The sequence below is a fragment of the Phyllostomus hastatus genome, unplaced genomic scaffold (assembly GCF_019186645.2).
Source record: "Phyllostomus hastatus isolate PE091 unplaced genomic scaffold, TTU_PhHast_1.1 phas_scaffold_28, whole genome shotgun sequence".
Taxonomy (NCBI): Eukaryota; Metazoa; Chordata; class Mammalia; order Chiroptera; family Phyllostomidae; genus Phyllostomus; species Phyllostomus hastatus.
The window spans coordinates 9,336,635-9,349,808 of record NW_025334022.1 but is presented as its reverse complement, the minus strand read 5'-3'; the positions used below and the strand labels follow the sequence as shown (position 1 = coordinate 9,349,808).

The window sequence follows — 13,174 nt, the reverse complement described above, 5'->3', positions numbered from 1 at the left end:
TTTAAATTGGTAACTTCAAGTGAGGAGATGATCTTTTGAAGACTTTAGTCACTGGGGATGATAAATTTAAAGGATTACTTGGGTAAAAACTCTGCTATGTATTTGCCAGTTAAGGCTTGTACTCTTAAACTAATTATGGAAAGTGTGAATAAGTACTATTTTCATATTGAAGGGCCTTTTAGAGTGTGTGTATGCTTGCATGTGTGGTTTTGCTTATTCCAGATTTCAGTTTGATCATTAACTAAGATAGTATCCTAACCTAATAACAGTAGGAGGTTTCTCTGGTTGGCAATCACATAACATTGAAAGAACTTTATCCTTTTGCTTCATATTTTTGGTCTCAGGTCATATCAAATAAAAGGAATTTAGTTGATTTATCATTTAAACCATGATAAACATTGAAATAGCATGAGTAATTTGACATCCTCATAACATCGGAAAAGAATGTTTGTCCCTTATTTTTTTTCATAAAATTTATGTAATTGAGAGATAGGGAGGACAAAGATTAATTGAGGGTGGGGTAGAGAGAGAGGTGTTACAGAAATTAAGCCTTTAAACTGTCAACTGATGGTCACTGGCACCAATCCAACACCAACAGGAACCCCAAATTTTCACTGTTGTAAAAGGGAAGACTTTATTCAATGCAAACAGCTCAATTCTAATCTAGCACAGTTGTGGAACAGCACAGGTGTGGAATAGTACAATCATTATACAACTCAACTGGAGAACAGCACAGCTATAAGACAACTCAATACTGTTACAGCTCAATTGTGGAATAGCATGGTTTTGAGGTTGCCCCGGGAACAAGGCAGCCCAGGTGTTACAGCTGGCCCTTCTCCAGCAAAATAGCTGAACTTCATTCTAGCCTGCCTAGACATCTCTGCTTTGGTCCAGTTTGGCCCAACCAAACAGGGCAGCTTCATTCTTCTCCTGCAGGACAGCTTGTGTGGTACAGCTCCACCTAGGGAAATGCAATCTTCTGTGGAAAGGGAAAGCATGATCCAAGAGTCCTAGGGGAGCTTACTTATATAGAGAGAAGCTCCCACCCCTTGTTTCTGACTGGTTAGTTCTCATGAAAATGAGGGCTCCAAATCTTCACAGTTTGGTTGACTCAAAAAGCACTGTCCTGATTGATTGGAATGGAGCCATGCACTCTGATTGATCAGTGAAGAGACTGATGAGGATATAGCTGTGCATCTTCAATTGGATGGGGAAAGTCTCAGTCCTATAGGTTGCAATACAATTCCAGGAACTCCTTTATAGTGGTTGGCTCAGATGGCAGAAACATGATGCAGGAAAGCAGTTCAGTGCAGAGGTCATAGGCAGTTTAGTTCAGGCTTCTCCCTGAAGCGAGGCTTCAATGAGAGGCACCTGTTCAGCAATGGCTGCTAGGCTCTGTATATAAATTTGAGCCCAATCAGCCACCAGTAGCCCTTCTTAGTAGGCACCTTCATTCTCAGAGTCAACAAAACTAAGACTTAGACTATTAGACTAAGTAATAAATTTAGTCAAATTTAAGGCTCAACTTTGGTTGGTGTTGAGTAGTAACATTTCAATATGTTGTACATTGTAAGTATTTGTTTTGTTTCAGATTATTAATCTAGATATGTAAATTCTTATGCTTTTTAGTAATGAGCTCATAAGATAGTCTATCACCTTATAAATTGGGAAGTGTATAGTTAAATATTTCTCTTTCCCAAATCTCAGATTCCCTAGGATGTAAGCCATATTTTGTACCAACCAAGGGACTATTAGTCTTTCAGAAAGCCTTCATTTAAGAGGCAAATTGGGCCCCAGACTCAATACTGTTGAATTATAAGTGGTTAACCTGAGGAGAGGGAAGATATTTATTATATATGACAGCTTCCTTACTACACTGAGTTCCTTAAGATCAGTGTTCAAGTCTTGGCACATATGTATCCCCTGTAACTTATATATACATAGTAGATGCCCCCAAAATGTTATTTGAATGAATGAGTATCTTTCCTTTGTCTCATTAGGAATCATTTAAAAGCACTTTAGCACTTGGATTTTTGCACTAAGAAAGCTTTACCAAACTAAAACTAAATTCCTTTTCTTTTATAGGTGCAGGAGACATTGTTGCAATCATGATTGGCAATCTGAAAGGCACAAAAATTCTACAATCAATTCAAAGAGGCATACAAGTAACAATGGTCATCGAAGTAGGGAAAAAACATGGCCCTTGGGTGAATCACTATTCAATTTTCCTTGTTTCTGTGTCCTTTTTTATTATTACGGCAGCAACTGTGGGCTATTTTATCTTTTATTCTGCTCGAAGATTACGGAATGCAAGAGCTCAAAACAGAAAGCAGGTTTGTAATGGTCCCTTTTCCAATTTAAAAATATTTTACTGTTTTAATTGCAGTTTCAGTGTCATGCATTTCAGCACATATCACTTGCTAGACAATGACCCATATATATGTTTTATGAAAACTTGTAGTTTTTAAAAGTATGTCAGCTTTCATCCTCTCAAATCTTTTATTTTCTTAAAATTGTCTGTGGCCTTAATCCTGCCCAATTAAGTCTTCTAACATCTCATTATGGAGCACAGCCACCATTTAATTATATATGGATGTAAATACATATATTCTTTTAAATATTTTTCTAAATTACAAAAGCATTTTATACTCAATATAGAAAATTTAGAAATTAGAAAATACAAGGGAAAAATCTTCACCCCAAACCCCACATAACAAAAAACTAATCACCACACAAAGGTAACTACTGTTATTTCATGCATATGTGTATGTCTGAGCATGTATGTATTTGCATGTGTGGCCAGGGCTGGAAAAAGAGACCATACTGAATGTCATGGGAAGGCAAGTTTAAAGATCTAATTGTGAGTGAGATAGTGTCAGACTCAAAGCAGAGTCACATATTCATAATTTTTATCATATTTTAACAACTGATATATAAACAAGTACAAAGTATGCAAATAATAGAGAGCAAAAATACAAAAAGCATATTTTGAGCTTTTTGAGCAAAAATACAAAAGCATCATTGCACATGGAAGTACCTATAATTATGTGGCATTGGTCTTAAACACCTTGAAACTATCTGTCACTCCCTTGATATCCTCACTTCTCTTCTTACCCAACTTAACTTGAATAATCACTACCATGCATACATCTTGAGTTCCCTTGGCCCCCTCTTTCTCTGTTATACTTGCTATCAAAATCCAACCCTGGTTAAATCTAATTTCCCACCTACTCTGTACCTGCACTTTGCATAACTGATCTAACAGAAAATCATACTGTGTTTTGTTAGCTATTTCCCTTCCCACTTTCTTAGGTGACTAATCATACATGTTCCTTTCTCCTTAAACTTCCAATGTCTCCTCCAACTTTACTCACAACTTGTATTTTGTCTCTTATTCCACTGAGAAATTGAAGTAACCAAAAGAGTACTTCCACTGGCTTCTATCACACCTACCTATCTCTCTGCATCTCTCTACATCCTATATCCTCTGTCTTGGCTTCTGTTACTATGGATGCACAAACATGCTATTGTTGCTTCCATTTTCAAAAACAAAACAAACAAAACAAAACAAAAAACTTCCTTTGACTCCAGACTAAAAACCTTGGAGTTCTTCTTTTTCCTCTTTTTCTATCACTTCACATATAACCTTCATAAGCAAATCCCATTGGTTCTACTTTCATTATATGACGTCTGTCCAGAAAACGTCCAGCCACTGTTAATATAACAAGAGTGGTTTGTGCAACATCAATGTAACCTGGAAGCAAGGACAGTGGACTGAAATGAACATGCATGAACAATGATAACTTCACTATACTGGTCAGTAGGGGCAGCAGACGCCTTTGAATGAACAGGTGTATTATGTGGCCATTGCATTCAAAGGGACTGAGTGAGCAGAGCAATGAATCTGCATCAAATTTTGTATCAAGCTTGAACATTCCTCTGCGGAAACTATTCAATGATTCAGAAGGCCACATCTATGGGCAACTGGTGATTGGCAGCTTCATCAGGACAATGTGCCCACTCATGCATCATGTCTCATGCAGAGTTTTGGTGAAACATTAGATCACCCAGGTGACTCAGCCCCCCTGCAGCCCAGATTTGGCACCCTGCAACTTCTGGCTTTTCCCAAAACTAAAATCACCTTTGAAAGGGAACATATTTCAGCCATCAATGAGATTCAGGAAAATACAATGGGGCAGCTGATGGAGATTAGGAAAACTTTGTGAGGTCCCAAGGTGCCTACTTTGAAGAGGACTGAGGTATCATTGTCCTATGTACAATGTTTCTTGTATCTTGTATATTTTTCAATAAATGTCTCTACTTTTCATATTACATGGCTGGATACCTTCTGGACAGGCCTTTTATATCTAGAATCTGATTACTTCTTACAATGCCACAGCTTCTGCCCTGGTCCAAGCCACCATCATTTATTACATCCTCCCCCTCTCAAGTATTTTCACCATAGCAACAGGGTGGTATGCTATGTCTCCAGAATGCTCAGTACAGATTTAATATTTTCAGCTGATCATATGGTAGGGGCAAGAATACATTTTTATATGAACTGAGAAATTCTTCCAATGTCAGTGAAACTCTGGCTGCTTCATGCATTCTTTCTCCAATAAACGAAGATGAACCTGACTTATTAGGGAATGCAGGAAAAGTGAGGAGTTCTATATGGCAAGAAAGTTTATCAAATTTGTAGGAAGAGATGAAAATTGAAATCTTATTATAAAACCTTCATAATATTTAAACACTAGTGTGATGGAGCTTTGTCCAGCAGAGCCCCTTGTCCATCATGGATGAGAATAATTCTACCAAGACATGATCTGCTTGGAGAGGAAAGGTGGCCAATATCTCAAAGGAGAATGGCCTTGAGCCTGTCCCTCAATGGGCTTTTATTGAGTTTAATTTGCATATGAATACAGGACATATATGTAAAGCTCATCAATCATTGTCAGGCAGTAATTATCAAACAATAGATAACATTCAAAGAACTATGAGGGCTTATTCTGAGTCAGGGTCAGATAGCCAAAGGGCCATAAAACTTTGGGAAACAAACTCATTTTATGCTTGGACTCTTATCATTTAAATTGAAGGCATTCTTAGCAAAGCAAGTTTCACAGGATTTTATGCATTCTTTTCCTAGGGCTGATTGCTCAGGACACCTGCCCTTTCTAGCACACGGCCTCACCTGCCTCCAGCATTGTTTCAGGCTTAAGTCAGGTGGGGGAGTACAAGCAGCCAAGAAATTAGGAGACTTTTTACAGATAGAATGAGGACTCAGGCCCTTGAAAAAGCTGAGGAGTGAGGGTCTATCACCTCTTTTCTATAGTCCCCTAAGTCCTTCCCTGATGATGCCTGTATTAGGTCATCCCTCCCTTGAGGAATCTTACTCACCACTGGCTAACCAGTCATCCGCCCAGGGCCAAGCAGGGTGAAGTAAATGGGGCAGAGGCAGCACCGCTGCCAGGAACATATGCTTTGTCTCCTTAGTGACTTATGGTCCCAAGGTCTTTTTACTCAGCCTTAGCCATGGGGGGTTAACAGCTTCTGAAACCAGGCAGGGTGGATCCCAACACACCAGTATATGGTAATGCATGATCATTATCCCAATGTTTAAAATTAATTGACTTCTGTCTTCTCAAACAAGCAGCTATCATATTGGTGTCAGGTTCAGCTTTTAACTAGCTGTGGTCAAACAGATGCTTCAAATTCCTGTGCCAGGCTATTCAGTAGTTTCACACTGTGTTAATATTTAACATTTGTATATTATGCTGTTTTTATCTCTGAGGTTGGAAGAAAACAGGAGTCCTGTATGAGTAGCTACCCAATGGTAATAGTTATAATGACAAGAGTGCTTGGTTTGCTTATGTTTGTGGTGGGGTCTGTATTTCTGTATTCCTTATAAGCACCATAAAAACTCTATTTATATGGCATTAAACCCTGTCAGCAAGTAATGCAGTTTATAAAGTACTGTCTAATGCTCCACAAGCTTCATTGGATATTTATCTCTGATGTCAGTGTTCATTTAAGTAATTTTCATAGTTTATAGTAATTTATGAAAATTAACTTCTGTAGAAATAGTAAAGAATAGGATTAAAACTTCTCACCTTTTAGAGAAAGTTTTTGAGAGGGCATCTCTCACTATCTAGTAGGCTATATCTGTTTATCCCTCAGTGACTAAAGGATTAATGTGCGACTAAAGGATTGATGTATGACTAAAAATCCCTTTGCTTATAAATACTTGCAAGTGCTAGAATGTCATTTACATGTTATTTCATTTTCCCAAGTTCCTATTTATTTTTGAAAGGTAGAGAGCTTGATGTATATGATGGCTATAACTATCATTAAACGTTTAACCGCATTATCCCCATTTTACCAGTATAAATGGTAATGAAACTGAGTTACAGAAACTTACCTTTATTAGAATATTAGGACTTCATTACAATATTCAGGAATTTCTTCTCTATGAATCATTATGTTGTATAATGTATAATGTCAGGGAAACTGATGGATGTATAACCATACATTTTGATGACCATAATGCCCAAATATAATGGATAGCACATAGTGGCCGCATACCTGATATGTCATAGTATAATGTGTAAGGACATGTATCATTCCTTTTTCTATGGATGAAAAGTGGGTTGTGAATGAAAATAAAATACTAGGCATTACATGTTGGATTCATGTCTCCACTGGGAACAACCCTAATCTGAGACAAAGAAGATTATGGAAACCTTATGGCATGCTCAGACTAAACTGAATTTTGGAGTAATTGCTATACTCTTGCCTCTGGCATAGGAAACCCAGCATTTGGAGGTACAGTGTGTGTACCCTAACTATATCCAGGCAATTAATAGTCAATGGCAACAAGGCATGTGTTGGACTTCACATTGACCAGTGAAATAAAAGTGGGCTCTAGGTGAAATAGAAACTGGCCAAGGTATAATGGAACAAGCTGGATTTACTTTAATGAAGAGTGATTTTTAGAAGAAAATAATTTACTCTCTAAAATAGATGGATTAAAAAGAATCATCTCCCAAGAAGAGGGAAAAGAATGAGAATCCATTTGGAAAGGTGATAAAGCCTTGATAATATACTCATACAAACCTAATGCATAATGCTAGAGAATGCTAGCTCTCAAGACTGGAAAACAGTATATATTCTGACACAAAAGGGTCTACTACCCATTTTACTGCAAATGGAAGCCCAAGTAACCCTGGGGTAATGGCCTTCCATTTTTAGCTATGAAGCTTAGAGAAAGCATCTGCGATACATGCAGATCCCCAAATTTACAAAAATTTTCCAGGTGAAACTATAATTTACATAACAGATCTCTGACTGATCTTGACCAAAGTGTGGACCAAAATAAAATAGCTTTTAGGAATAGGAATAAAACTGAATGATACTCATGTATTCCCCAGGCAAAAGATATGTATGTATGGACTTGCTGAGCAACAGTCAATGTGAACTTACATAATATTAGTTGAGACAAATTATTGGCTTTGTCTTCAGCTAACATGGAACCTAGAATGATGAAATCATTGCTACTGGCAATAAAATTTGAACATAATAATATATGATATATAGGCAAAGATCAATTCTTCTAGGAAGGTTTAATAAATACTCTTTGATACTTCTTTGTTTATTTTGTAACAAAACCAACCTGTATCTTAACTATGTTGTAATATGGTATGTTACTAGTGTTGTTGATAAGATTCAACTATTCTACATAAATAAATCATATGATAATCAAATTATTGGGAAATTAAAACCTCCCCAGGGTATGATAATAATGGAGAGTGATTGGTCTGAAGAAGAACTAGATTTAGTTCATTACTATATTAAATAGCTGTGTAAAGTTTATCACAAAGTTCAAGTTGCCATAGATCAAAGGAGAAAACAGATGTTAAATTGGTACATCAGTATAAATATATTTTAAGTGGTCTTATGGACTGGAAGAATTGTTTCTGAGAGCCTATTTTCACCCTTTGTTGGTTTCTAAAGTATTATATATGCTTATCTTGTTCTTACTGTAACATATATAAATGCTATAGTAACTGTAAAAGCCCAAATAACTATGACTACTATGTTGTTTAAAAGACCTTGACCTAGAACATGAGGATGGATTGTGAGGAGAGATAACACAGTAGATGTAATTGCTTACTCCTTGCAAATTGCCAGCAAATGGATGATTGGCCCTTGGCCAACCCCAGAAATGTGACACTCAAAGTGTTCATTATGTTGGTGACTGATGATTTTGTTATAGACACCTAGAGCAATGGACCATGTTGTAACAGCTTATCAAGGTTGCTTGACACAATCAAGATTGATTGCATGCATCTGGTTTCATTGTTGGAGCCATTTTCAGTAGCATGGCCAGCAACTAGCAGAATTACCTAGTGACCAGACACCCTCGGACTCTGAGCCTCAGATAGGCTCCCTGAGCAGAGATATACCACACATGGCCTTGTAGTTCACTGCCAAAGAATGAGCACTTCTGTGTGGTCTCATACAAGAAAAAACTAAGCTACATTGTCTTAAAATTTGTCCTTGAACTTGAAGCATGACCAAAAATATCTGCAGTATTTCTGGTTATATTAAGTTTTCTCTGCTGGTATGTGAAATTAGTTGGAAGATTTGTCAGCTATCTGCATACACTATCAATATACTATACACATTCATGTTGGGTGTGTTTGTATGCATGTACTTGTTTCTGTCTATATTTCAGAATTAATTAGTGACTTTTACAAAACCATTATTTTGGCTCTTATATAAGAAGAGCAGATTAAACAAATTTTTGTCTGAGTAGGATCTAGATTTATAGTCTTTCTCTGACTTTCTTATAGGAAGCTACTATGGGTCTCAGGATTTTTATATATTTATTTTAATTTTATATTTATATTCTAAAGGTTTTGCTAGTCTTTCTTTGACAAATGCTATAATCTGAACCATATCCTCTCCACTGGGTTGAAATCCCCTTTTTCTCACTGCTTTTCCTGATAGTGCATTTCCTCACACTGTTCACAGTGATTACCTGCATGTGAATGGTCTTCACTCCTGTTTATCCCCATCTTGGGAGTTCTATAAACTTATGGGAAGCTATTTTATACCCTGTACCTCCTCTTTCCTTTAGGAATACTTTCATTCAAATATTATGCATAACTTTTTATTGGAAAAATTGATCTCTTTCAGTTCTTACAGATCTAAATAGCCACATGATTTATACATTGATTTTGTTCACTGAAATATATATGAGGGAAGCAATCTTCTTACTATAAGTTTTGATTTTAAGTATTGTTTTATAAATTCTGAGCCAAATTTTTAATGAAAATTTTTGTTTTAAAAATTGGTGGCTTAAGTGCAGGAAAATCTAGTTTGCTTATATTCACCCTCCTTTCATGCTCTTGCAGACTGTGCCTCCTATCAAGTAATTAGGTTTAACTACATCCCTGTTGTTGTTCGTGTGGGTTTCATGTAAGCTAAAAGCCAAACACCTTGGGACCAAAAACAGGCTGACAAATCACCAGACTGAAACATTTATTTTACTTCATTGGATATAAATACACAAATGAACTAGACAGAATATCATTTTCATCCCAAATAAAGTCCCACTCAGAACCAAAAATACCACATAGCTGAGATTCTTCAGTAACTAGAGCAATCACAGCTTTTGAATAGCTAAAATAATAACATTAAGCTTCAGTTTTAAAAAAATTGGCCAACAACCAAGTTTCTTTCAATCAATCTTTAACTCTACTGCCAAATATTCTTATACCAGGTATCTCTCAGGATGGGGGAGGAGAGGAGAAGTCTGTTGGTATGATATACTTTTTTAAAAGAATTCCCCAAATCTCAGTGAGTAGCAAATATAGGAAGGATTTGAACATTGGTTAATAGCTGACTTTCAGATTTCTTTTTTCTCATTTCTCCTATTTATTCTCTTCATAAGGAATGTGAAGCCTTTTAAAAGCTTCTGTGCTGTTGCACAGTGGAAGCAGTGTACTATAGTGAAGAGATCATGGGTTTTAAAGCCTGTTAGAACCTGGGGTTGAATTGAATCACAGTTCTGCAAATAACCAGTTGCCTGGACTTTAGTCAAGCTTGCGAACCTTTTCTTGTCTATAAAACTTGGATATTAAAATGCCTGTTCCATAAGGTTGTTAATGATTAGACAGACGACACTAAGTTTGCCCTAGTTGAATAGTTCAGTTGGTTAAAGCAACCTCCCAGTATGCCAAGGTTCAGATTCAATCCCTGGTCAGAACACATACAAAAATCAACCAATTAATGCATAAATAAGTGGAACAACAAATCTCTCTCCCTCCCTCCCTCCCTCTGCACCTCCCTCCCCTTCCTCTCTCTAAACTCAATAAATAAATTTTTAAAAAGATGATACCAAGCTTAGTATTGAACCTGACACATGGTGGGAGCCCAAAACATGTTCTCTAAACCTTTCCCCCCCCAAATTTAGTGGAGTAGAGGCATATAATAAGTAAAACTGACTTAAATGAGAAAATCACAAAAATCTGTTTTAATTTTCTGCATTCAGAAGCTAGCCTTTGAACAATGACTAGACACTATGGGGATTTTAAAAAATGATTAAGGCCCATTCCTCACAATCTAGTACACAGGGGGCAAACACAAGGCCCACGGGCTGAATCCGACCCTCCGCATTGTTTTATCCAGCCTGGCACCTTGTTTCTACCCAGTGGTAGCACTGAGCTCTCGCTTAACTGTTCAGGAGTACTTACATTTATACAGTTCTAAAATTATATTTGGCCCTTTGAAGGCAACTGTGAAGCTGATGTGGACCCTGGTGAAAATGAGTTTGACACCTCTGATCTAGTAGAAGAGAAAGACATGAATAATATAATTACAGACTATGATAAGAGATAGAAATAATGTCCTATGGGAATTTACAGGGTAGGAGAAAATTCTGATATGATGGAGAGGCACTGAAAAAGCGTCCAATGTAAGTTCTGTAACAAAGTAGATATATTATTGAAGTTCTTTTTAAGGAATAATATATAAATTACAGTTTGTTTGGGGGCATATGGTATTTAAATGTTGAGGCATATTTGAGCACCCAGAAGTTTGACTTAATATCATCCAAACAATATATATAATATAGACTACTTGGTCTTAATATTCTTCTCATATATGTTTTGTGTATGTTTTCTTATTGTTGACACTATTACAGATATACCTACTTCCCCCCTCTTTTGTCCCCCTCCACCCAGTCCCCACCCCCCAACCTTCACCGCATTGTTGTCTGGGTCCATGGGCTATGCATATATGTATATATATTCTTTGGCTAATCTCTTTTAGTCACCCCAAACCCTCCCATCTGATATCTATCAGTCTGTTCCATATATCCATGTCACTGATTATTTCATTCATTAGTTTATTTTGTTCATTAAATTCCACATATGAGTGAAGTTATATGGTATTTGCCTTTCTCTGACTGGCTTATTTCGCTTAGCATAATAATCTCCAGGTCCATCCATGCTGCCACAAAGGGTAAGAGTTCCTTCTTCTCTAAAGCCACATTGTATTCTATTGTGAAAATGTACCACAGTTCTTTTATTCAGTCATCTACTGATGGGCACTTAGGGTATTTCTAGATCTTGGCTAGCTTGGATGGAGCTGGAAAGCATTATGCTAAGCGAAATAAGCCAGGCAGTGAAAGACAAATACCATATGATCTCACCTTTAACAGGAACCTAATCAACAAAACAAAGAAACAAGCAAAATATAACCAAAGACACTGAAATAGAGGACAGGCTAACAGTGACCAGAGGGGAGAGAAGAGGGAATTTCAGGGGAGAATGGGAAGGGTTTACAGAAACAAATTTAAAGGACACATGGACAAGAACTAAGGGGAGGGTGGTAATGAGAAGGAAGTGGGGAGGGTTGGGTGGATGGGCTGGAATGGGAGTAAAAGGGAGGAAACTGTACTTGAACAATGGTTAAAATTTTAAAAAAAAAGATAACACCGCTATAAACATAAGGGTGCATATATTCTTTCTGATTGGCGTTTTGGGATGCCTAGGACGTATTCCCAGAAGTGGAACTGCTGGGTCAAAAGGCAGTTCTATTTTTAGTTTTTTGAGGAAAGTCCATACTTTTTTCCACAGTGGCTGCACCAGTCTGCATTCCTGCCAGCAGTGCACTAGGATTTCCTTTTTCCCACATTCTTACCACACTTGTTTGTTGATTTATTGATGGCAGCCAGTCCAGCACGTATGAGGTGATACCTCAATGTGATTTTTAATTTTCATCTCTCTGATGATCAGTGGCATTGAGCATTTTTTTCATACGTCTATTGGCCATTTGTATATCCTCTTTGGGGAAGTGTCTATCCAGGTCCTTTGCTCATTATTTTTAATTGACTTGTTTGTCTTCCTGGTGTTGAGTTGTATAAGTTATTTATATATTTTGGAAATTAACTGTTTATCAGATATATCATTAAAGAATATGTTCTCCCATATGGTGGGCTCCCTTTCCATTTTGATGATGGTTTCTTTTGCTGTGCAGAAGCTTTTTAGTTTGATATAATCCCATTTGTTTATTTTTCCCTGTGTTTCCCTTGCCCTAGGAGAAATTTTAACCAAAATATTGCTACAAGAGATGTCTGAGATTTTACTGCCTATATTTTCTTCTAGGATTTTTGTGGTCCCCCAACTTACATTTAAGTCCTGTGTTGATTTTCAGTTAATTGTTTTATATGGTGTAAGTTGTGGTTTAGTTGCATTTTTTGTATAAACCTGTCCAATTTTACCAACATCATTTATTGAAGAGATTGTCTTTATTCCATTGTATGCTCTTGCCTCCTCTATCAAATATTAATTGACCATAAAAGCATGGGTTGATTTCTGAACTCTCTATTCTATTCCATTGACCTATCTGCATGTTCCTTTGCCAGTACCAGGCTGTTTTGATTACAGTTACTTTTTAGTATAGTTTAGCTGAATATAGTTTTAGTATACTATAGTATCTGGTATTGTGAACCTTCCAACTTTGTTCTTCTTTCTCAAGATTGCTGAAACTATTTAAAGTCTTTTTTGGTTCCATATTAATTTTGGGGATATTTGTTCTAGATCTGTGAAATATGCCATTGTAATTTTTCAGGAATTTCTTTGAATATATCATTTGGTAGTATGAACAT

The 13,174-nt window shown here is 36.8% G+C and overlaps 1 protein-coding gene across 3 annotated transcripts in view; it reads left to right on the top strand.

Annotated features, from left to right (window-relative positions):
- RNF128 (ring finger protein 128) overlaps positions 1 to 13,174 on the top strand; it is a 135,619-nt gene that overhangs the window by 98,573 nt on the left and 23,872 nt on the right. For all 3 annotated transcript variants that reach the window (XM_045817551.1, XM_045817552.1, XM_045817550.1), the window contains exon 2: positions 2,086 to 2,333. In XM_045817551.1, coding sequence (XP_045673507.1) covers positions 2,086 to 2,333 — 248 coding nt within the window. The remainder of the gene's footprint in view (positions 1 to 2,085; positions 2,334 to 13,174) is intronic.